Consider the following 27,524-nt stretch of genomic DNA (forward strand, 5'->3'; position numbering starts at 1 on the left):
ATATCTTCAATATGAAAGGTCAAAATTTTCAATTGATCCTCGGCTTTTCCTCCCAGCTACATACAATTTAAGAATATATCATTAGATTTATAAAATTTACTTCGAGGACTGTTATATATCAAAAATGTGAAAAATATCAAATTTTAATAATTTGTCATCAAATTTGTATTATATCGTGAATTTCAAAAAATGAAAATTATTTGATATCAGAAAGACATTCTTCATATTCAGAATGCAATTCGATATGTCTGATGTGCTCTCATGTCCCACAAAAAATATTGTCCAAACGCTCAAAACGCTCATTCCAGATCCCTTAACCCTAACCCAACTAGGACTCACTAAAGCTCACTATTAAAACCACTCTGCGTGCATGCATTCCACGAGACTTGATGACGCAATCAGACCAAGTCATATATACCCAGGGAATCGGTGGCCGGGCCAACATCACCTGTGTAGCTACATGCTGGGGATCTTCTGCGTGGCATGCGAGGGTCCGAGGTTCAATCCGGGGTGCCAAGTGACTTTCTTCTTCATCTTCTCTCCTTTTCGTTCCTTCTTTTCCTTCCGATAGCAAAAAAACCACGGGTAGGGTTAGGGTTAAAGAACTTATGTCCTGCCTGATAGATGAGCATGTTGTGGATCCTAGACTAGTATGAGTACCCCCTTCCCCACACCTCCCCAAAAGTCTGTAGGCTTGTGTTCATGCAGTAATCAGCGTTCCTTCAGCTGAAGGTTCATTAGAAGTGAAAACTGCTTTGAGTTATCAACTAATTTTCCATTTTTCTTTCTATTCTTTTTCATGAACCGATGATCAATTTCTCCTATCCACATCTGCAACATACCAGGTAAGGGATCTATAGACTATATGTTTCTTGTTGAAAGATATGATAAAACACAGGGGTAAATTATATGAAGGGATATTCACCAGTCTTGAAAATATAGAACAATGACATTGGTATGGGGTTTCTTCTCCTCAAACAAGCACAGAGAATATTGACAATATCAAATTTCTTAGTTCTTAAGAAATCAACATTTTCTTTTTTTGTCAGCCTGCTATGCTTTTTGCCAAAGTCATTTTGAGAATAAAGTACAAAAAATGGTTCAAGCATGCATTTAATTTTAAACATATTTATTCCCCAATCTTTTCACGAGAATAAAAGATAATTGTACAAATGAAAGGGAATAATCCGCAATAATTAGAGTGATTACGTAACTGATGCATGCTTGGACCACATGTTGTTCTTTTTTCTTAAAATTACAAAATATGACGTAGGCAATTATCGTCGCAGGTTGACGATATATATTGATTTTCAGATATAGCCAAACAAAGACAATAATATTTTTATCTTTTCCACAAGGCACCGAGATGCCCTGTGCTTTTATTATTTTTTTAAATCATCAAAATCAACAAAAATCACAATCAAAAAACAAAATATCAATAATATAAAAAAACAAAGACAATTTCTTTTGATGTTCATATCTTTGGAACTAAATGTTTAATATCAAAAGGGTTTCTGCTAAATGTAGCTTTGCAAATGCCTTATAAATACAGTTATGTAAAAAACTGAAAATTAAATTTGCCTCACGTCAGTCTGATTTTCTTTGATCACACCACATGTGACTCTGTAGGGCTTACGTCATGGCTATCTGTGAGTGATAACATGTTCATTTCCTCAATTTTTGTATTTAATTGATATATTGGACTATTTGTTGTTCACGGAGTGAACATTTCCCCCACTTGAACCAATATCTCATATGCACAGTTTATCCCTTACATACGTTGTGTCTTGAATAGTTATTGTAGCCCATCAACCCTGTGGTTAAGAGGCTAGGAAATAATTCCTAATGTATCATACCCAGGTTTGTATCCCTTTATCTAATCCTGCCCCACATGACAAGGACTTTTTAGAACATCTTATCTTGTATTGAGACAATAGACCAGGACTATTTTTGTGCCTTTTTTCTAAGCATGTTTACTATTGGATTGAGCCATCACATGATTATAATAGGCTTTACTGATTGGTGGGTAAGGTCAATGCTATTGTTTATTTTGTGATAAGGCTGAGCATATTAATGCATATATGAAAAATACACTGCTATTTTGATACAGGCGATTTACTTACTTACTTCCAACTGACAAAATTCAGTTCCCGTTATCTACCCAGTAATGTTTGCTTATCTTAATTGGATCCCTAATAATTATTGGGCCATGGTTATTATCTGCAAGGTATATTAATTGAATTTCAATAGGCCTATGATATTGATTTGAAAGTTTGTATTTCAATGAGTTTCTTGCTGGATGGAGAGTTATATAAGCTACCCAAAAGGTGAGCTATTTTACTGCTGTAGAGAAACAAGATTCGTTTAATAAACCAGAGTCGGGATGTAGGTATCATTATGCCTCAAATCACTAATTTATTGTAAGATCAGTGCAGAGTAGGTTATAGATATGAAAATGGAAAGTTTGAACAAATTACTATACACCTGATCCATGAACCGTGTCTTTTTTAAAGACTCTTCTTGTTTTAAAATCCACACTACCCCTATGGAAGATTTTGGAAATATCTTCCACAAGTGGAGTAAGACTTTCAAGTGGAATGAATGCATTAGGCAGCTCCATTTAAATTTCATACACCCTTTCAGAAAGATTCAGCCTTATCCTCCACAGAGGTATGGTGAGTTTCAATTAAAGCTGAATGTGCTAATTCTATTTTAAATTCATACTCCCCCTGTGGGGGATATTTCCAAAATCTACAAACCAAAAATGGGGGGTCTTTCAGTGAGAAGGCCCCCAAAAAGGGGTTCTTTCCGTGACACTGGGGAAAATCTTACCAAAAAAGGGGTCATTTAGTGAGACTGGAAAAAATTTTGTTTCAAAATATAAAAGTTCATACAAAATTTGAAGAAAAATAATGAAAAAATATGGTCATTCAGTGAGCGATTATCAGAAATTTTCCCAACAGTTTTGAAAAAAAAGGGGTCTTTTGGTGACAGGAAAAAAGGGGGTCATTGGGTGAGAGGGAGTTCAGTAAAACAAAAAAGGGGTCATTGGAGTTTAAAATGGGGGTCAATGTGGCGCACATCCCTGTCACCCATTTCTAGTGAGTGCCCTGCCTTTATAAATCATTTTTGAAAAATGTAATCTACACATTGTGGGATAGGCTTTTAAGATGGGAATTCATAACTGAAGACTGCCCCTTTTCTGTAGACAAGGGGCAGTCTTCAGTGAACGGCTCTTTTCAGAGCCACAAAAACCTTTATATTAGGAGATAGGCAAGATCTGCTTGTTCTCTGTAGATAAGGGGCTGTCGTCAGTGAACGGCTCTTTTGCAGAGCCACCAACCTTTATATTAGCAGATAGGCGAGATCTGCTTGTTCTCTGTTGACAAGGGGCAGTCTTCAGTGAACGGCTCTTTTCAGAGTCATCAGTAGACAAGGGGCGGTCTATATGTCTCATTCTTAGGTACTTTGTCCTGAAGAAGTCAGAGCTACTCTTGACGAAAGCTTGACAGTTATAAACTTGGCCAACGGCGAACCCGCTAAAAACCCACTAATTGTATTCTACACAGTTCTTCGAAATATGAAATATTTGGAAACGTTTTGTGGTAAGGTACTTTTATTTTGCATATTTACAAATAGGTTTGCTAAGATATAAACTTAGATTACTTGATATAAAACATCAACATATAAGTAAGGCCAAAAAAAATGTTGTCTCACATCCCCTGCGTGTATTGGATTTTTGATGGTGAAAAATGTTCAAAAATAAATTAAAGTTCTCAATCATATGGTCAAATCTGACAGAAAACTACTCACTCAGACAGTTTGTCTCCCTGGTCAGGAGGCTTCTTCAGTAATGGAAGATCCGCCAGTTTTCCTGTGAGACTTCTCATCTTTAGGGTGCACAGAACTGTGCACCCTATAGGAGCTATATAGATTTATGAGGTTTTTCTATCATTTGAATCTTAATTTCTACACAATTTCATGTTTCAATTGCCTGAATGATTTGTTACAGATAACCACTTCGTGAGATTTGTCTTTTGTTTGTCACCTTTCATGTTTTTCATGTCCCATTTGCGTGTAAACTTTTCTTGCAGGTGCTACATTTGTGAGGCTTTTCTCCTGATTGAATTAATTCATGACGATTCTTGGTTCCCAATCTACCAACGCTATTATTGCAATAGCTACATTTATAAGGCTTCCCCTGTATGGGATATTTCATGATGTTTCTTGTGCTCAGCTTGAGAGTTGTCTTTGGTGTGGGACCTTTCATGTGTTTTCATGTTCCCTTTGGGGGTAAAGCTTTTCTTGCAGTAGCTACATTTATGAGGCTTTTCCCCTGTATGGGTCATTTCATGTAGTTTCTTTTCCCTCGACTTAATAAAGGCTTTGTTGCAGTAGCTACATTTAAAAGGTTTTTCTCCTGTGTGTGTCATTTCATGACGCTTGATATTTGCCAGAGTAAAGCCCTTATGGCAGTACCTACATTTGCATGGTTTTTCTCCTCCTGTGTGTGTAATTTCATGCTCTTTTTTACGATCTGCCCGAGTAAAGCCCTTGGGGCAGTAGCTACATTTATATGGTTTTTCTTCTGCGTGTATCATTTCATGTTGTTTCTTGGTTTTTTCTCGAGGAAAGCCTTTGTGACAGTAACTACATTGATAAGGTTTATCTCCTGTGTGTGTCATTTCATGGTGTTTCTTGTAAATTGCAGCAGTAAAACTCTTGTGACAGTAACTACATTGGAAAGGTTTTTCTCCCGTGTGTGTCATTTCATGTACTTTCTTGTGACCTGCATTAGTAAAGCCCTTGTCACAGTAACTACATTTGAAAGGCTTATCTACTCTGTGTGTCATTTCATGTTCTTTCTTATGATGTGCGGTAGTGAAGCCCTTGTAGCAGTAACAACATTTGAAAGGTTTTTCTCCAGTGTGTTTCATTTCATGTACTTTCTTTTTATCTGCCCGCTTGAAGGCTTTGTGGCAGTAACTACATTTGAAAGGTGTTTCTCCCGTATGAATCAATTCATGACTTTTCTTGTTCTGCAAATGACTAAAAGATTTATTGCAGTAGTTGCATTTGTGAGGTTTATCCCCTGTATGGGTCAATTCATGGCTTTTCTTGTTCCCCGTACATGTAAATGATTTGTTGCAATAGCTACATTTGTAAGGTTTATCACCTGTATGGGTCTTTTCATGTTGTTTCTTGTCTCCTGTTCGTGCAAAGGTTTTGTTACAGTAGCTGCATTTGTGAGGTTTATCTCCTGAATGAATTAATTCATGACGTTTCTTGTAGCACAATAAACTAAAAGATTTGCTGCAGTAGCTACATTTGTATGGTTTATCACTTGTTGTATGGATCAATTATTCGCTAAATGCGCTGCGCTTAAACGCGAATAAAACATTTTCATACGCGCTGCCGCTGTTTCCCTAAACATAATAAATACACACAAAAACAACATTCACATGGGCTATGACGCCTTGTCGCAGCAGCTCTGGACTTAGTGTTGTGCTGAATTACGTGATACATGCTAAGAGCCTATCCTTAGGCCTGCGTACGGTACCGGACCAAAGATAAAGTTAGGCTAGCTTAACCGACGAACTCGACATTGAGAAACGCGTTCTTAAAAAGCAAAACCGAACCTCGTTCTGTTGGGATCTGGAAAATCTACCGGTATGTCCTGGCTGTACTATTTCCGGGAAAAAACCTACTCTTAAGCCTACTTACCAGACCAAGAGAAAAATTAGATCAATTTACCAACAAACTCCAAATTAGGAAAAAGCATTCTTAAAAAACAAAATCTAACCTTTTTCTCTTGAAATCTTGAAAATTTACAGGTCTGTCCAGGGCGACCGCCAAGCGTAAAGTGAATCAAAAGTGATCGCTTTCATCCTTCAATGAAACGCCTGAATAACCAATCGATCAATGCGATATCATACAATCGCTGAACAACCTTTGTTCAACAGCTAATAGCTCCGTAAGAAAATACATTTCATGTTGTTTCTTAGCCCCTAGATATATAAAGATTTGTTGCAGTAGCTGCATTTGTAAGGTTTTTCTCCTGTATGGATCAATTCATGTTGCTTCTTGTTTCCTAACTTAGTGAAATATTTGTTGCAGTAGCTACATTTGTGAGGGTTTCCTCCTGTATGGATCAATTCATGTTCTTTCCTTTTGCTAAGTTGACTAAAGATTTTGTTGCAGTAGCCACATTCATATTTTTCACATTTGTTGCTGGACATACATGTCTTTTTCCCAATATTCACTTGGTTTTCACTTTCATCAAAGATCTTAAGGTGATTTTCTCCTTTATGTTTCATTGATTCATGCTTAAGCTTGACTGCAATGTGGTGGAACTGCTTATTACAATATTTACATGTAGACCTAGCAGCAGTAGTCATGTTGTATTCAGTTGCCTTTAAAGTGTTTGTATCACAATTCCCATACACTTCTATTAACCTTCTTTCATGATGATCAGAATCAGTCATTGATTCTTGCTGAAGTTTTTTAAAACCTGTCCTTTTTAATGGATCTTGATCTCCAGTCTTCTGATCACATTTAGTTGATTCTTGATTTATATTTCGGTAAGAAATGATGAGGCTTACTGCAACCAGCTTTTGGTGGCAAGTAAGGATTGGTATACCAGTATGGCTTGATCTTCAGCTCATGATGCCTGAGATGGGAGAAGTAGCGAGGAATGTCTCCTGGATGGAATTTCATCCGACAGTATTTGCACACTAGGGGTATTGATAAGTTCCATTGCTTTTGTGTAGCCATTGTATCTGAAAAACAAATATGTAGAAAATGTTGAAAATATGTAGTGTCTATGTCAAATTTGTTTCAATTACAAAAAGATGTACATGGATTTATAAGCTCCATTCCTTTTGTGTATTTTATAGCCACTGGTATCTACTAACTCTAACACTTAACCCTGCTTTTTGATATCGGAAGTTTAAAGAATATATGAAAAAGGAGAGAAGATGAACAAAGAAGTCACTTGGCACCCCCAGGATTCAAACCTTTGACCCCCCGCATGCCAACCACACAATCACCGACCGGTAGCTACACGGGTTATCGCTGCCCGACCAGCAATTCTGTGAGCATATAACACTTAGGGTGATTGTGTCATCGCAGACGCTGGGATTCATGCATGCGCCTAATTTTTTCGTTGTGGTTTTTTGTGATATTTTTGGGTATTAGGATTAACATAGGCTTTAATCTAGAAAAATACATCTTATCTAACCCTTATACTTAACAGGGCCGTAGCAAGGTTGAATAATGTGGGTCGGCCATCACAAATGTGGGGCGGCCAAATTACAAATATATGCCCAAATTGAAATAAAGATACAAAGAAAAACATAACAAGTTTCTCAAGAAGTGGGGCGGCCATGGCATCCCCGGCCGCCCCGCTTGCTACGGCCCTGATACTTAACCCTGCTTTTTGATATCGGAAGTTAAAGAAGATATGAAAAAGGAGAGAAGATGAACAAAGAAGTCACTTGGCACCCCCAGGATTCAAACCTTTGACCCCCCCGCATGCCAACCACACGATCACGGACTGGTTATTGCTGCCCTTTTTATTGTTTTAGATTTACGTCATATTTGATTGTTCGATTAAACTGGTTGTTCTTTGAATTGGTTCTTGGATAGCTTATTGTGATGATATATGATAGGTACCATTGGATACAAAAAAACACCCCAAAACAACATGATTTTCTGAAATAGACTAGTAATACAAGGTTGATAACCAGCAATACTGATACTAAAAGGGAAAAAAGTTCTTCATACATTGTATGTTTTAATTCTTTTTTTCTTTAGCAGAGCGGTTTATCTCCGGTTTCCAACCTAGAATAACTAGTAATCTAGTCTATAACTTTTTTTTTTGTGATATATCAATGACTCTGTTTCTAGTCCAGTTTTTGTAGATAGATGGGTAATTTTTTGGAATCGCAAGACTGCAAAGTTTAAAAAACAAAAAATTGGTGGACAAGTTTGTAAAACTCTAGCTGCCAATGTATATTGAATTGAAGCAAAAATATGGAATATAGATGGATCCACATTTCTTGCAAACTTGGTATAGTGATTGGTCCAAGTGTACATTTTCAGTAGCACCTCCGTACCCAAACCAAATTTGAGTACCCCCCCCCCCCCCAAGGAGGGGGTCCTCTATGTCACTGGAGTAGAAGTAGCCTTAGGCACATAGTCCTGTAGCACTATCGGTGACCTGATAGCTACCAATGGCTCTTTCTATCGTACCCTGAACTATTGGTTCATTTTTATCTAAGTGAAGAACGATAACACTATACAAATGTTAATTATAATACTTGATACAAACATCACAGAAAGAGACATTTGTACCTAACAGAGTACCAATAGTGCTATAGAATCAAATAAGATGTGGTGCCAGGAACAATTTTTCTTCTGACACAAACAAATGAACAAACAAACAGTTAGACAACAACAAAGTTATTTACATTACCTTTAAGATCCAGAAATCTAAAACTGGGAAACTTGATATAGCAAGATAAATTCAGGATCTGTGTAGCTTTGGTCTATTTGTATCTGCAATGGTTTGTAGCACCTAACCATTGAAGTATACCTATGTCACTTTGATGAGTAGGCTGAAAGATACTCCACTATGCCACTGCAGAAATAAGCTGAAATAGTTGAAAAATGTGTACTTCCCTTGACCACTCAAACCATAAGACTGGTATGTGATATGATAGTTTATGAATACCGAGGGTATATGCATACCTGTGTCCCCTTGCTGAATCAATTATATAGATTGATGGACATCAAGAAAAATTTTCACATTTATATCATTGTGGTTCATCTTTTATGACCTATCAAATTGACAAACCTGAATCAATACTATCTATTTCTTAGTGGCATGGGACTCACTCACTCCTAGGGTTCAATTGGGTCAATAATAACGCAGTGATGTAATATGGAGGAGAGTGACCTAAGGCGTGGGTATTGTGATACATTTCACAATAGTTAAGTTTGATAGATGGCTGAAGTGAACTAAGCCTGAAAGATTTGGATAACAATTATTTTCAGTATTTCAAAGTTTGTCTACGTGAATAATATAGAGCATGTTGTTTCTATTGAAAATGAAACAAGTAACTAAATGTTGTTCTGCTATCAATAGTATTTTTCTTTTTGTTTTTCTTTGATATTTTGTGACAGAAAAATATTGTCAATGTTCATTAAGGGGTGGGGTATAAACGTTTGGACAGTATTTATTTTGGGACATTAGAGCACATCAGACATATCGAATTACGAAGAATGTTCTTCTGATATCAAATAATTTTAATTTTTTGCAATTCGCAATGTAATACATATTTTATGGTAAATGATTAAAATTGATATTTTTGATATTTAACAGTACTCAAGTAAACTTTATAAATCTGATGATTTATACTTAAAGTGTATGTAGGTGGGATGAAAAGCCCGACGATCAATTGAAAATTTTGACCTTTCAGTATTGAACATATGGATTTTTTTTCCCCAAAACACCAAAAAAATTGGGTCTTTTTGGGGAAAAAAATCCATATCTTCAATTTGAGAGGTCAAAATTTTCAATTGATCGTCGGCTTTTCCTCCCAGCTACATACACTTTAAGAATATGTCATTAGATTTCTAAAATTTACTTTGAGGACTTTTATATATCAAAAATGTGAAAAATATCAAATTTTAATAATTTGTCATAAAATTTGTACTAAATCGTAAATTTCAAAAAATTTAAATTATTTGATATCAGAAAGACATTCTTCGTATTCAGATGTCTGATGTCATGTCCCACAAAAAATACTGTCAAAACGCTCATTCCAGATCCCTTAATGTTCATTATGTTAGTCCTTTTCTTGACATATAGCATAGACAATGAAACAAATTTGAACAGAAATTGGGAGAAATAATCAAGTCTTGCAATTGTGAAAATTGAACACAACAAAATTTCTAGTACAATATCAGTTTGTGTCAAGGTGCAGAGTTCTTACTTTTTTAAAATCAAGTTTGTCAGGAAAAACACTTGTTCAAAGACATCAGAATCCTCAAGACAGTACATACATGTACTGTGGATTTCCCCCAATTTTTGCTTGAGAACCGTGTTGCTTAAGCAAAAAGCCCTTTGTGTCGACATGCCTAGCGTCGCAATTTGTTTGGAAAAAATGGCCTCTTGTTAATTTTTATGCCTCCACCGCGAGGCATACTGTTTTTGCAATGTCCGTGCTTCCGTGCTTCCGTCCGAGCTTCCGTGCTTCCGTCCGGACGCTATATCTCGGGCATGCATGGGCGGATTGACTTCAGATTTTCAGGATAGGTGGGTCATGGTCAAAAACTCTGGCTGCTTTTTTTTGGGTGAGGTTCAAGGTCATATACTGAGGTTAAAGGTCATTTGAGGTCAGGGGGCCCATTTTCCTTATTTACCTCTTTTCTCAGAGACTAGGGGTCGTACGTTCCTCAAACTTGGTGGGTGGGTGCATCTTGACCCCAGGCAGAACGAGTTTGTATTGGTTAGTGGGTCAAGGTCACCTGAGGTCACCCAGGGGTCATCTGAGGTCAAATGAGCAAAAACTGTTGTATGGCCATGATACTTGGTACATACAATCAACATTTAGAGCCAAATTTTTGGAAGGTCATTTTGGGGTCATCTGGGGTCACCCAGGGGTCATCTGAGGTCAAATTAGTAAAAACTGTCGTATGGGCATGAAACTTGGTGGGTACAGTCAACATTTAGAGCGAAATGTTTGAAGGTCATTTTGAGGTCATCCAGGGGTCATCTGAGGTCAAATTAGTAAAAACTAGCATATGGGCATGAAACTTGGTGGGTACAGTCAACATTTAGAGCCAAATTTTTGGGAGGTCATATTGGGGTCATCCAGGGGTCATCTGAGGTCAAATTAGTAAAAACTGTCATACGTGCATGAAACTTGGTGGGTACAGTCAACATTTAGAGCCAAATATTTGGAAGGTCATTTTGGGGTCATCCGGGGTCACCCAGAGATTATCTGAGGTCAAATTGATAAAAACTGCTTTGTATCAACTGTTGAGTGCCACATCGCTCCCTTTGGTGGAGGCATCACGGTCGACGCTGTGCGTCGAAAACCGCGACATCCGAGAACTGCGGTCCATCTAGTTTTTCATACATACACACCCCCATCCTGTACAATTTGTATGTATGGGAAAATGGCAACAATGTCAACAATGTTATGAATGTTGAATGACCCCTTTATCATGCTGTTGTTTTGTTCATGGGAAGGATACATACAATTTCAATATGTCAGGCTGGCATTGAATGGGATATGGGTGTGAGTGCATTGGCATATCTGCCTGCAAACGTGGACCTAAAGTCTGCACAAAAAGTAACGCAGCTGTTACAAATACGCTTATAGCTTCAGAGCTAATAATTGTTTTCACAATATTTCAACATAGAGAGAAGTATGATTTATTTACATGCATTTTGATATCCCATTCGTCAAGTGTCGTTCAATATTAACAACACAGTAGTGCTTTTACAGAAAAATACCCGAATTTAAAAGTTGCAGTTTACAGGGATCAATGGTTATAATGCCAGCACTGTAAACACGTAAAGCCCTCCATTATCTTTGCGCTTACTTCAAATCAATACAAATAACCTCAACTTTTAAATTGGGGTATTTTCCTTTCAAAACACTGCTGTATTGCCAATATTGAACAAAATTGGACAAATGGGGTATCAAAATACATGTAAATTATCATTTTAAAAAATCACAATATAATACAAATTTTATGACAAATTATAAAAATTTGATATTTTTCAAATTTTGATATATAACAGTCCTCGAAGTAAATTATATAAATCTAATGATATATTCTTAAAGTGTATGTAGCAGGGAGGAAAAGCCGACGGTCAATTGAAAATTTTGACCTTTCATATTGAAGATATGGATTTTTTCCCAAAAGACCTAATTTTTTTTTGGTGTTTTGGGAAAAAATCCATATCTTCAATAATGAAAGGTCAAAATTTTCAATTGATCGTCGGCTTTTCATCCCACCTACATACACTTTAAGTATAAATCATCAGATTTATAAAGTTTACTTCAAGTACTGTTAAATATCAAAAATATCAATTTTAATGATTTGCCATAAAATTTGTATTAAATTGTGAATTTCAAAAAATCAAAATTATTTGATATCAGAATGACATTCTTCATATTCAGAATGCAATTCGATATGTCTGATGTGCTAGCTCATGTCCCAAAATAAATACTGTCCAAACGTTCATACCCCAGCCCTTAAGTCAAGCAAGCATTTTGTGATTCACAGCCCCCCCTACTTTTCACAAAAAAGTTAAGATTTTATATCACTGGAAACCTTTGGCTACATAATGTTTATGTCTTGCAGATTAATTCGTTTAGCAAAAATATTGTCAAATTTGTATTTCGTTCTGGTACACCAGAACATAATTACAGCACAGTGGTTTATCGCCATAAAAAGCGGCCATATATTTTCAATTTGCTTGCAACACAAGAATAATTAGCCAGAGTGCATACCAGAGCCACATACCAGTGATTTTGTAGTTGTGGGAGGACAAGATGTTGATTCAGGTGTTTTTTATATGTGACCGTACACCATGAATGAGGTACCTATGAATACGACCTTCATGCCCATTTTACACTGTAACTCAGAATACAATTGAGGACATTTACGGCTCATTCGTGGTGTACGGTCACATATATGGATTTTTTCATGTTTTCTGATTTCCAAATTATCCTTTTTTATTTACACTTATTACACCTTTCCCCTGTATGAGACATTTTTTATTGCTTCTTTCACCTCCAGTGACTTTAACAATTTTGTTGCTTAGCTGCACTACCTGTATGGATCAATTCATGTTGCTTCTTGTGTCCTAACTGAGTGAAAGATTTGTTGCAGTAGCTGCATTTGTGAGGTTTTTCTCCTGTATGAGTCAGTTCATGTTGCTTCTTTCCTCCTGATTGGGTGAAAGTTTTGTTGCAGTAGCAGCATTTGTGAGGTTTTGCTCCTGTATGGATCAGTTCATGTTGCTTCTTTTCTCCTAAACGTGTAAAAGATTTGTTGCAGTAGCTGCATTTGTGAGATTTTTCTCCTGTATGGATCAATTCATGTTCCTTCTTGTGTCCTAATTGATTGAAATCTTTGTTGCAGTAGCTACATTTGTGAGGTTTTTCTCCTGTATGGATCAATTCATGTTCCTTCTTGTGTCCTAATTGATTGAAATCTTTGTTGCAGTAGCTACATTTGTGAGGTTTTTCTCCTGTATGGATCAATTCATGTTGCTTCTTGTCTCCTAAACGTGTAAAAGATTTGTTGCAGTAGCTGCATTTGTAACTTTTTTCTCCTGTATGAGTCAGTTCATGTTGGTTCTTGCTTCCTAATTGAGTGAAATATTTGTTGCAGTAGCTGCATTTGTGAGACTTTTCTCCTGTATGAATCAATTCATGTTTCTTCTTGTCTCCTAAATGAGTGAATGATTTGTTGCAGTAGCTGCATTTGTGAGGTTTTTTTCCTGTTTGGATCAATTCATGTTGCTTCTTGTTTCCTAATCGAGTGAAATATTTGTTGCAGTAGCTGCATTTGTGAGACTTTTCCCCTGTATGGATCAATTCATGTTCCTTCTTGTTTCCTAACTGAGTGAAAGTTTTGTTGCAGTAGCTGCATTTGTGAGATTTTTCTCCTGTATGGATCAATTCATGTTTGTTCTTGTTTCCTGAATGAGTGAAAGATTTGTTGCAGTAGCTGCATTAGTGAGGTTTTTCTCCTGTGTGTATCAATTCATGTTGCTTCTTGTTTCCTAATCGTGTGAAAGATTTATTGCAGTAGCTGCATTTGTGAGGTTTTTCTCCTGTATGGATCAATTCATGTTGTTTCTTGTGTCCTAACCGAGTGAAAGATTTGTTGCAGTAGCTGCATTTGTGAGGTTTTTCTCCTGTATGGATCAGTTCATGGTTTTCACTCTCAAAGATCTGAAGGTGATTTTCTCCTTCATGTTTCATTGATTCATGTTTGCACTTGACTGAACGATGCAGGAATTGCTTATTGCAATATTTACACATAATCTTATGCCTTTGTTTATAAAAAGTATTTACCTTTGAAGTGTTCACATTTTCATACATATCTGTTAATTTTCTTTCTTGATGATCACAATTAGTCATTTGTTCTTGCTGAAGGTTTATTAAACATGTCTCTTGTAATGGATCTTGATGTCCAATATTCTTTCTCTCCGCATGAAAGTTAGTTGATGCTTTGATATTTTGGTAAAGCTTACTACAACCAGCTTTTGGTGCCATGTTAGGATTGGTATACCAGTATGGCTTGATCTTCAGCTCATGATGACGGAGATGAGAAAAGTAGCGAGGAATGTCTCCTGGGCGGAATTTCATCCAGCAGTATTTGCATACTAGGGGGATTGACAAGTTCCATTGCTGCTTTTTTGTACTTGTAGCCATTGAATCTAAAACAAAAACATACAAAAAACATGTTGAAAAGTTTGTGCTATAGTTTTTCAATTAAATTGGTTGTATGTCAAGATTCTTGGATATTCTTTTGTGATTACATAAGATAAGATTTGGTTCACAATGTTCACATTCTACGATGTTAACAGTTATTTGAGAGAATAAACATAATATAGTTATTGGTAGAGTTTAAACTAATACACACAACTAAAATTGTTCACTTACGTGAGCTTTCGACACAACGACTCCGTGTCTTTTTCAAACTGATTGGGTTTTTGATCTGGGATGTCACAGGATGAGCTGGCGATGTTATAATATAGTTTAATGTTCCATGTGCATTTCGTCATTGCATCAAATAGAGCAGAAACAGCAAAATTCACTGCAGCATTTGCTCTCTGAAAAGACACACCTAAAAGAAGAAAACCCAGAACAAAGCAAATTATTTTAGTAGAAATACCAGCTCACAGCTCAGCTCAAAGTTGAGTATATATTTCCAGATATACTAATTAAGAGGCAGATGGAACTTTTCTTGAAAGCTGAAATATGTATGCTTACCATAAAAGCCTTTGGGAAAGCAACAATTGTCTTGTTCCATTAAACGATGCTGAAACCAATTCAACGCACAACCTCAGATTTACCTGCATGACTTTGGCGGGCTATTTTGAAACAGTTATGGTTGCACATTCAGGTACTTATTTTGAAAGCCGTAAACAAAGTATAGCAGTCGCTGGTAGGATATATGCCTTATAGAACATGGATAACCTCTATTCTATTAGTATTTTATTCTTTAGTAGGGTTGCCAAAACTTTCAGCCCAAGATGTGGCAGGCACTACCCAAATGCAGCAGTAGATGTAATAAAGCCAGACGATACTAGCTTCCACAATCTCCAAATTTGGTTGTTTAATCTGAATCCAAGAAAGAATGCAACAACTGGGTGGAAGATTTATATTTAAAGTTATTGAATATTTTAGCCACTCAGCCTTGTCAGCAGGCCAAAACAATTCCCCCTTTTGCCAAAAGGTTTTTCTGGTCATGCAGATGAAAGCAGCCCAATTGTGCTGATATGTTATCTTTTGACAACAATTCCCTTTTCTGAAAACCTTGTGTACATTAATTATTAGCATAGTAAACCCTCAAGCAAAGTATGGAAGCTAAATTGATTTGTGCATTGTCACAGTTATTGTCTGCTGACTAGTTTTGTTTAACCAAGGTACACATTAATGATGGCCAAACAATACAAAAAATATGTGTGTTTGAACATGCATAATTGTGATATTTAGTTAATTCTGTCGACCAAAATTGTTTTTCCGAAGATCTGCATAATATGACTCTGTTAGGGGTTTATGTCATCATGGTCATGGCTACCTGTGAGTGAGGTCATGTTCATTTCCTCAGATTTTTGTATATAATATATTCTAAGTAAGTAGTGATAATGGAACAAAGACAATGCAAAACAACAACAACACACTGAACAAAACATTTAAACAAATAGGAAAACAAATACAAAACATTTATGAGATTGGAATATGTCAAGACGATAAAGTCTTCAGAAAAGGGATATTTTGCGAATCTGCACAGTTGGATGATGTTCATCTGCATGGCCATATTCAGCATCATGAATCTTTGGTAAAAGATGCACTACACACCAAGGGAAAAAACCAGAGTCCAAAATCTTGAGAGTATATATTTTGCTCCTTTAAAAAATAAAATAAAGTAACAATTACCAACAAAATTAAATAAAAATAATACTAAAATTTGGTTTATACTTAGTGTAAGAGAGCACGAAATACTAATAGGATTAGAGTTAGGGTTAGGGTTAGCATTTAGGGTTAGGGTAGGATTAGGGGTGGGATTAGAGTTGGGATTTGTTTGGTATTCTCTTACCTGAAGGATACACCTAAAATTCAGCTATTTATGATTAGATTGTAGATATGGAAAGATATATAGCTCCCACAAGGTAGAATTTCATAGTATGCCTATATTTTTTGAAAACTGTTTGTAAGAAAAACATGACTATGCAAAACACAAATTTTGTGTTGAATGGACATAGGCATCCTAATTAGTGCCCACTGTAATAAGTGATACAGCAGTATGCTATCACCCAAGGTAACAAATAAAACACAAGGCAGCCTTTAGATAGCATGTTTTACATCACGAATGGGCTATTCCATTTAAAATCCACACTCCCCATGTGGAAGATTTTATTGCAGTAGCTACATTTATAAGACTTCCCCTGTATGGGATATTTTATGTTTCTTGTGTCCTGTTTTTGTCTTTTGTATGGGTCTTTCATGTTTTTTCATGTTCCCTTTTTGAGTAAAGATTTTGTTGCAGTAGCTGCATTAGTGAGGTTTTTCTCCTGTATGAATCAATTCATGTTGGTTCTTGTTTCCTAAACGAGTGAAATATTTATTGCAGTAGCTGTATTAGTGAGGTTTTTCTCCTCTATGAATCAATTCATGTTTGTTCTTGTCTCCTAAATATATTTGTTGCAGTAGCTGCATTAGTGAGGTTTTTCTCCTTTATGAATCAATTCATGTTGGTTTTTGTTTCCTAACCGAGTGAAAGATTTGTTACAGTAGCTGCATTTGTGAGGTTTTTCTCCTGTATGGATCAATTCATGTCGCTTCCTGTTTCCTAAATGAGTGAAGTATTTGTCGCAGTAGCTGCATTTGTGAGGTTTTTCTCCTGTATGTGACCTTTCATGGCAGTTCTTGTGCCCTGCTTGGGCGAAGGCTTTATTGCAGTAGCTACATTTGTGGTGTTTTTCTCCTGTATGTGACTTTTCATGTTGATTCTTGTGCCCTGCTTGAGCAAAGGATTTGTTGCAGTAGCTACATTTATGAGGCTTGTCTTTCATATGAAGGAATTCATGTTGATTCTTAGCTCCCAATAAAGTAAAAGATTTGTTGCAGTGTCTACAGTTATGAGGTTTTTCTCCTGAATGGAGTAATTCATGATTTTTCTTGCTTTTCAGTGAATTAAAGGGTTTGTTGCAGTAGCTACATATGTAAGGTTTTTCTCCTGTATGCATTCGTTCATGTTGTTTCTTGTTACTTGCTAGAGTAAATCCCTTGTGACAGTAACTACATTTGAAAGGTTTTTCTCCTGTGTGTGTCATTTCATGTATTCTCTTGTAATATGCCCCAGGAAAGCCCTTATGGCAGTAACTACATTGGTGAGACCTCTTCCCTGTGGGTGTCGTTTCATGCAGTTTCTTGCTATATGCCCGAGTAAAGCCTTTATGGCAGTAACTACATTTGTGAGGATTTTCTCCTGTATGGGTCATTTCATGGTCTTTCTTTCCTCCTGGTTGAGTAAAAGTTTTGATACAGTAGCTACATTTATAGGGTCTTTCTTTTGTGTGTGTCCTTTCATGTTGTCTCTTGCCAGTTGCATGAGTAAAGCCCTTGTGGCAGTAACTACATTTGAAAGATTTTTCCCCTGTGTGTGTCATTTCATGTATTTTTTTGTTATGTGCCTGACTAAAGCCCCTATTGCAGTATTTACATTTGTAAGGTGTTTCTCCGGTGTGGGACATTTCATGTACTTTCTTGTTACCCAATATATTAAAAGATCTGTTGCAGTAGCTGCATTTGTGAGGTTTTACTCCTGTATGGATCAATTCATGTTTCTTCTTGTCTGCTAACTGAGTGAAAGATTTGTTGCAGTAGCTGCATTTGTGAGGCTTTTCTCCTGTATGGATCATTTCATGTTGTTTCTTAGCCCATGTAATCATAAAGGTTTTATTACAATACCTGCATTTGTGAGTTTTTTTTCCTGCATGAATCAATTCATGACGTTTCTTGTTGCCTAATATACTAAAAGATTTATTGCAGTAGCTACATTTGTGAGGTTTTTCTCCTGTATGATGCAAATCATGTTCATTCTTTCTGCTTGAATGTCTAAAAGTTTTGCTGCAGTAGCTACATTTATATTTTCCACTATTGTTGGTGGACATACATTTCTGTTTCCCATTATTCAACTGGTTGTCATCGAAAATCTTAAGGTGTTTCATTGATTCATGCCTTCGCTTCACTGCAATGTGCATGAACTGCTTATTGCAGTATTTACATGTAATCTTATTGTTCAGTTTGTAAGCAGTTAGTTTTCTTTCTTGATGATCAGAATTAGTTGACTCTTGTTGAAGATTTATTTGTACAGAATTTTGATTTCCAGTCTTCTGACTTTTCTCACCACATTTTGTTGATTCTTGATTTTGGTAAAGCTTTCGACAACCAGCTTTTGGTGACATAGGATTGTTATACCAGTATGGCTTGATATTCAGCTCATGATGACGGATGTGGGATAAGTAGCGAGGAATGTTTCTTGGACTGAACTTCATTCGGCAGTATTTGCACACAAGTTGACGTGAAAAATTCCATTGCTTTTTTGTCCATGTAGCCATTGTATCTGTTAACAAAACATTTTGAAGAATTTTAGATTTACGTGTCATTTGATGTAGTCAATTAAATTGGTTGTTCTTTGAAAATATTAATCGATATCCTCTTGTGATTACATATGATTAAAAAAGATTAGATTCACTCACATAATCACATTCTATAATATTGCAAATACAATGGGCTTTTACAGTTGAAATCCACACACCCCTATGGAAGACTTATCCTTAATCTCCCACACAGGGAGTGTGAATTTCAAATGGGGTTACCTGAATGGGTTGCTCCATTTGAAATCTACACCCACTGTGTGAGAGATTAAGGTTGTGTCTTCCATAGGGGGTGTATGGGTTTCAACTGGAATAGCCCAATGATTGATATAGGCAAAGTCATTATTATCATAGGTAGTATACTGATGGAGGGGGTGGAGGTGAGTAACCTTAGGATATTAATGTTTTCATATACACAAACAAATGAACAAACAAACAAAGGGTTTCATTCAAGAAATATAGAACTAGGTGAGTAGCCTTTAGATGAATGTTTTTCAATCCAAAACACAAACCATTCAACATATTAAAGTAACATTCAAACATTAAATATTATATTACCTTTAAGACAGAATCCAAAAATCCAAACGGGAAAACTGTTCCAACAAGATGAATTCAGGAACTGTGTATTAACTTTGATGTTTTTGTCTCTGCAAAGGTTTGTGGTAATAGCCAATGAAGAGTAGGCTGAAAGATACTCCACTTTGCCACTGCAGAAATGGTTGAAAAGTAGTACTTCCCTTCTTCACCCAAATGTTAGGATGGTTTAATTGCTCTATGTGACCGTACAGCACGAATGAGCCGTAAATGTCCTCAATTGTATTCTGAGTTACAGTGTAAAATGGGCATGAAGGTCGTATTCATAGGTACCTCAATTTGGTGCTACGTGTACCTCATTTAATGAGATACACGTAGCACCAAATTGAAATACCTATGAATATGACCTTCATGCCCATTTTACACTGTAACTCAGAATACAATTGAGGACATTTACGGCTCATTCGTGTATGTACGGTCCCATATGATAGTATTTATGAATACTATGAGTATATATGGTCAATTCCAGCCAAAGCGGGCCAAAATTCTCTCTGGGGCCATTTTGAAAATGTTTTCCTTTTCAATTCTAGACTTATCAAATGAGACGATCATGTCTAGTGAATCATAAGGTGGAAGTGCCATCAAAATGAAAAAAAACTTTTCTTGCTAGACCAAATAAAGTGTTAAATGCGATATGCATGTTACCCACAATTCAAGCATTTTTCACCTGTTGTACGCCATAAAATTTCACTTTCTTTAATATCTTTCAATATTTTATGTGTGACTCATATACACTAGAAATCGGTGAAGACTTTGAACGTAAAATAGAATTTTATTACATATATCTATACAGAAATATTTTGGTTATTACAAATTTTAAGAAAGAACCAGGTGTACAGTTAAGATTGTGTCAATTCTTCAAACTCTTTCCAAAGTGGCTATCATTTAACATTACTGTATTATTTCGAAAGATTAGAATAAATGCTTCATATAAATATAAAGTTAGATTTTGTATCTCTAAATGCAGGATGAGGATCTCGGATGGATTCGTGGGTAACAGCGTCTGGAAAATAGCAATTCCTATTATTTTTTTTTAATACAAATAAAAATACTTTTCCGTATGTCAATAATTCAGGCTGCAATGGCACTAAAATGAATTTTAATCAAAATACAGACTACATGGAATATTTAGAATGGATCATTATGGCATTTTGGGTATACAAATTTTGAGAATAATAAAGTTGCCAAATTCAAATAGACAGAGCAAACAGTTTTATATTATTATTTTAGTAAAATCATTCCATATTTTCATGCAGCAATATTCTATTAACTCGTGTTTGACAGTTCCTATGAACTAAAACACTATCAATACATTGTTAACTACAATTTAAGTAGGGATTCGTGGGTAACCATAATGTTCGTGGGTAACACATATTTGAAGGTATGTATTGGTAAGCGGCAAAATAGAAAATATTACAGAAGGTTGGAAGCCACCATGCGGTTATTCCTCCATTGTGTTTCAATGATTTCCGTTTCTCTAACCAATTGCATTTACCCAAAAAATGGTAATTTAGGATAATCAATCAAAACTTCATGATGCAGCTTCAGTATACCTTCAAGAGGACACTATTAAACAGGACTGTTTTGGAACCTATTTCGCATGTTTTCAAAATGTTAAGATGCATAAGAAACATATAATTTACTGAGTAAATCCTTGGATTCGTGGGTAACGCCGAATTGTGGGTAAAGCTATAAGTACTATAGTACCGTTTGGGGTTTGCGTTTCTTAGGTGTATAAACTGTAAGTACTGTCAAAATTATAGCATACCCATGGCTTGAATATGTGCTGATTTAAACTTAAAATAAACAATCTCCTTATTTTTCAAGGTTAGCATCTATTCGGGATTCGTGGGTAACAAAAGTTTAAACCGTCAGAGATTCTTTTTAAAGCGGTGAACGTATTTTTACGATTTACAATTTTAAGCGCTTGTCAAACTAAATTCAGTGTCCAAAATCATTAAATGTTAATTTAAGTTATGGCAATTATATTTGCTGGACTCGTGGGTAACAGTTGATACGTGGGTAACGTCAAATTTGATTTTATGGGATTTTATGGGTAAAACGTATTTGCATAAAATAATCACTTGGACCTCAGAATTATAGAACGAAACTTCGTTTCATGATATAGTCATTTATGGCATATTCACTTAACATTTTTCAGAACGATCATTTTATTTTTGATACGCGGGTAACAAAATTATTAGCCAAATTGACTTAATGGCCTCTAGAGTCCACAAACTTTGGTGGAATTCAATCGTTTTACATATGATGAGAGATCATGCAAACATCTTTCTAACGGTAATAATTTCATTTTGATTGAAGGACATTCAATGACATATATGGTGCTTTATCTTTGAATTGGTGGGTAACGCCAATTCATTTAAGCTATCATAACTTGTCCCCTGGTATGACTTGCTAGTAAAGGCCTATATGCACAAAGAGAGCACATTGGACGTGACATGATATGCTCCATCAATAACGGGATTTCCTTTATTAATGACATTTTAAAGTGGAAAGTTAACATAGAGAGAATTTTGTCCGCTTTCGCTGGAATTGACCATATATGCATGCATGTGCCCCCTTGCTGAATCAATTCTATTTATAGATTGTTTTACATCAACATAAGTTTTACATTATATCTGCATGGTTTGTCTATTATGACCCACCAAATTGCCCAAACTGAATCAATATTATCTATTACTATTACTATTTCTTAGTGGCATGGGACTTGCTCACTCCTAGGATGCAATTGGCCAATAATAACACAGTGATTTGATATAGAGGAGAGTGACCTTAAGGCTTGGGTATTGTAATACATTTCAGATCTTCACAATACTAAAGTTTAATAGATTGGTAATTGTCTTGCACAATAATGTGTAAACTAAAGTGAACTTAGCCTGAAAGATGGGGATAACAATTATTTTCAATATTTAAGTTTGTCTATGACTAAGTGCATAATAGAGGATGTTGTTTCTTTTGAAAATGAAACAAGTAACAAAATTTAATTTTTTGTGTTGCCAGCATTTTAATTTTTTTTCTTTGGTTATTTCATTGTGACAGAAAACTATTTTCAATATTCAAATAAGGAAGTGTTCCTTGTCTTGACATGTAGTATAGAAAATGAAACAAATTTGAACAGAAATTGGAGAAATAATCAAGTTTTGGAGCTATGAATATTTAAAACAACAAAATTTCTAGTACTACTAGTTAAAATTTCCGTTTGACAGACAATATCAGTTTGTGTCGGGGTGTACAGGTGTGGAGGTTTTAAAGAAACAATTTCAAATCAAGTTCGCCAGGAATAACACTAGAGATGCTATTTTTGTCAGTATATTTGGCTGGATTTTAACATAGATGTAAAATAATACTATTGAACACAGTATTACATATATCAGGATGTCGACGTATAAAAGACAGGTATGTAATATGGATTATTTCTGAGTAAGTAATAAGGTGGGGGTAATGGGGGTAACAGAATGGTATTGGTGGGTCATTCAACATTGTGGCCATTTATCCATTCATGCAAAGTATACATATACACAAGATATTCAAGATATGTCCATACAGTCCATTGGCATGTTCGAGAATTGAGCGTCCTTTTAAGGAATCTCAATTCTCGACTTAAAGTCAATTGCTGAGTGCATGTCCACATGATTCTGTTGGAGCCTGGAATCCTATAGTTAGTTTCACAATGCCTGATGACTTCAGCTCTGGAAGCTATGAATGTATTGAGCCCTATATATTAAATACAATTAAACCAAAGTCATAGGTTAAGCTCAGCCCTTGAGAATTGTAAAATGTATCATTCACATGGCGATAGCACTCAAGGATCATACAGGGAAATTGTGAAATACTTGGGGAATAATTTGGGGATAGAGTTTGATAGAATCTGTTATGCATGTAAAATCAGCTGTTTTGACTAAAAATGCATCCAAAATAAGGAAAAAAATTACAAAAAAGAATAGTAATTTATTTACAGATTTTGGTGATTTTTAGAGTTATTTGCTAAAACAAACCAAAAACAACAATGACCGACTGACCGACCGGGGGGGGGGGGGTCTTTAAAAGAATTCCGGGGATGTGCCTCACAGACTTTTGGATGCTGACTTTCTCTATACCTACTTTTTGCTGATTTTGCCACCCATTACATCAGTATACCAATTTTCCACAAAAAACACCCAAAAAGCACCCAAATTTAGGGGCACTTTTGCCCAAATGCGCCCAGCATTGGTCTCCACTCAAAACCCACCCATCGATATACCAAAATTGCTGAAAAGGTACTCCATAACCGTGACACATCCCTGTATACCTTCAACCAGGGAGAACCGCCTCTGGGGACCAACCGAGTCTACATGAAAGGTATGTCCGTCTGTAGAACAGGGTTGTTGTTGTTTTTTGGTCGCATAAGCAGGGCCCCCCTTTCAAAACACCTGGAGCTGTCCATGGAAAGAGTCAATAAGATATTTTGGTCTTGCATGTATACATTGCCATACTTGAGTTCCTCCCTCAGCTTAGATCTACACATTCATATTTTGTGTATCTTTAATTTTGCGTTCACACATTTGGAAGAGCATGAAAATAAGTTTACCATGAAAATTTACCTTATAGTAGTAGTTGTTTGCATAACATATTTGCTATTACAATTATGCTGGTAGTGTAAAATCATGCTATGCCATTATGTGTGTTACTAACGTCAACAAATGAAATATCTGGAATAGCTTGGTGATAGAACTGGGTTGTTCAATAATACACAGGCTTAGTAGAGATGCTCTGATGATGATGAAATTTTTGCCTAAAACAGGCTTTACAAATAGTGAGTATTTTCAGGACATGATTATTAACAAGTTTATTAATATCAACATTTGTGCTGGTATCTACATTTGTTTACTTCATTGTAAATATGCAAGCACTGATATTTGGTGTGTTTGTTGAGTATTTGTTCATAGTACTATATTATGTATTATAGGGCAGGGCTGTGTTGAAACAGGCTATTTCATTTTAAGTGAAATACATATCGAAACCTTTGGGGAACTAAGATTTTCCGAGCTATTCCACGCTTGAACTCCTATGGAAACACAGGCTAAAATCAGGTCTTTTTTTCCATCTCTTGCCACTGAAACATAATTTGTAGTGATATAACTTGGATCTGCTTCTTAACATGGAGCTTATACTGTGATCTTTTGATTAAAAAAAAAAATGTTTGAAACTTGCTTAGACTCGCGTATCTAGGGGTAAACTTTTTATTTTAGTCAAAAATCGCAAATATTTCTGTGTAAATTTCGCGTTCTTGAAAGCCGGGAGCTTCTAGTCAGCTTCTATTCGCCAGAAAAATAAACAGCGCCATCTAATCACTTGGATCTTGTGGGTAAAATTTCTTCAAAGTGACCGCTTTCCATTGATGTAACATTCATTTTGATGGCTTCAGATCAAGACTCGTGTGTGTTCAAGAAAGAAAAAATTGTGAATTCAAAGTCGGACTGAAATCTAGTCATCAGGCCGTCATATCCTAGTCGTTTGCACAGACCTAAACATTTTTGACACACTGAATGCGCAAAGCCAATCGATCAGGAAGTAAACAAACAACCCGCTGAAGAGGTTATATCGGAGCTATTGTGCGTAACATGGACAAGCTTTTTCGCAAAGTTTGTGTAGATTCTTTCATATTTGTGGCCGAGTTGTCACCATCAACAGTGCAATACTCCCTGATGTGAATCTCTCAATGTAAAGTCAATGTGCCAGATAGTATGCAACTTATCCATGTGTCATTAAATTAACATTATGTTATCTCTATTTCCATTTTGAAAGGAGAAAGAACTCACTGGTGCCTTATATAGTGTGTCTCGTCTCAAGTTGAGAGAAACGCCATATTGGATTTTGCAGTGGCAGATTTGAGTGGCCCGCGCTAACCTAATGCCGCAGGTCGTATATACATGCGTTGAAGGGTGATTGGTCAGTATGATGGTGATGCAACTGTGTAAACACAGTGATTCAAATATGTCACTGTGAAATCTAACATGGCATTATTCTCAACTTGAGACGAGACACAGTACACCGTAAAAACTCAATAGTTGGCATATATGCTTATTATCGAACGCTTTTAAAACATGAAGTGTCCGTATGCACAAAAGTGTAAAGAGTTTTGAGCAAATCATCGATACACTTGGTTATATGCGAACAAGTAAACCTGCAAATTTGTGTCTTAACCCCATTAGCTCAGTTGGTAAAGTGCCAGACTTTGGTAGAATTTCATGTTTTCAAAAGCGCTAGATAGTAAGCACATATGCTAACTATTGTGTTTTTACGGTAGCTTTGGATGGAAATCCTAATTCATATATCTTGCAATAAGTTCCAGATCTAGTTTCCAGCAGTTCAGATCAACTCCGGATCAAAAATTCACGATATGAACATCCCATTGGAAAGTCAATGTTCCAGATACACAACTTATCCATGTTTCCTAAAATTAATATCATGTTTTCTTTTTTTTTTATTTCAAAAGGTGAAAGAACTGACTGATGCCCTACAGGCAGAGAAGAAGCGGAAGTCATCTTATGAAGGAACCATCATTAAGCTTAAGGCAGTTGTTGACAAGAACAGAAGACAGGTTGAAGCCTTGCAGGTAATTAACACATTTTTGGATGTCATTTGTTATCAGATTTTTCTGATCCAGGGGAAAATCTAGGGGCGAAAGCCCTCAAAACCACCCTGCATGCACAGCAATGAAAACTGTCAAAAGGGTACACTTCTTTACTTAAGCATGCCCTTTACCTGAACTTAGGACTCATTTTGGGCTAACCATGACTCACTTTGTTTGAGTAACAATCAAGTCAAATTTCAAATGGATGAAATCCAAGAAAAATCAAGACGTTTAATAACATATTTTAGAGATTTGATTTTTCCCTATACTAAAATACCAGTACTTGGATGTACATTGATTGGAGATAAAAATGATTTAGACAATATATTCTAGAAACACCATTGTAGTTTGCACTGCATTTTGTTGAAAATACATTAAAATTTGCCAATATTTGAGTGTAAATGAGCATGATTTTTCTACAGTTACTGAAGATAGCAACATATTAAGAAAATTATCAATGAACTATATGGTTGTAATCTACTGAAGATAGCAACAAAGTAAGAAAAACTAAATGAATTAAGTTGATGTCTAATATCTACTGATGGTAATAACAAAGACAAGGCACTGAACAGTTGCTAGGCTGAAGATAGTAAGAAAAAATAAATGAATTAAGTAGTTGCTATCTACAGAAGTTAGGAACATAACAAGAAAACAATTAATGAATTAAATGGTTGCTATCTATTGAAGATAGGAAAATAGTAAGAAAAAATAGATTAATTAATCAGTTGCTATCTACTGAAGATAGTAACATAGTAAGAAAAAATAAATGAATTAAGTAGTTGCTATCTACTGAAGACAGGAATATAGTAAGAAAAAATAGATTAATTAATCAGTTGCTATCTACTGAAGATAGTAACATAGTAAGAAAAAATAAATGAATTAAACGGTTGCTATCTACTGAAGATAGGAAAATAGTAAGAAAAATAAATGAATTAAGTAGTTGCTATCTACGGAAGTTAGGAGCATAACAAGAAAAAAACAAAACAAATTAAACGGTTGCTATCTATTGAAGACAGGAAAATACGTCGTCCGTATTCCATAGTGGCGTATAGTGGGGCGCCGCGAATAAACAACTTTTCGAGAAAATCGGGTTTGAAGAAATGCCAATTTTAAATCGAGTTGTGTAAATCAGACATTCATTATATTTTGTAAATGATGTGAAATTTCTGTAGTAAACTAAATAGATTTTATTGTTATATATTTTTCAAAAGAAATAAATACATACTATTGCTGGCAAACTGACAATAAAACTATACGTCACTATGGAAAAGCGAACAAAACGCAATACCCTAACCTTACGTTAACCGTGACGCCACCTCGGTCGCCGTGTAATCCCTATGGCGTTACTTTTTAGTTGTTAAGTATTCCATAGTG

At 35.8% G+C, this 27,524-nt stretch overlaps 1 protein-coding gene across 4 annotated transcripts in view; it reads left to right on the top strand.

Annotated features, from left to right (window-relative positions):
- Nucleotides 1-27,524, top strand: part of LOC140157107 (uncharacterized) — a 262,345-nt gene that overhangs the window by 103,659 nt on the left and 131,162 nt on the right. For all 4 annotated transcript variants that reach the window (XM_072180178.1, XM_072180180.1, XM_072180177.1 and 1 more), the window contains exon 7: nt 26,013-26,132. In XM_072180178.1, coding sequence (XP_072036279.1) covers nt 26,013-26,132 — 120 coding nt within the window. The remainder of the gene's footprint in view (nt 1-26,012; nt 26,133-27,524) is intronic.

The sequence above is a fragment of the Amphiura filiformis genome, chromosome 7 (assembly GCF_039555335.1).
Source record: "Amphiura filiformis chromosome 7, Afil_fr2py, whole genome shotgun sequence".
NCBI classification, from domain to species: Eukaryota; Metazoa; Echinodermata; class Ophiuroidea; order Amphilepidida; family Amphiuridae; genus Amphiura; species Amphiura filiformis.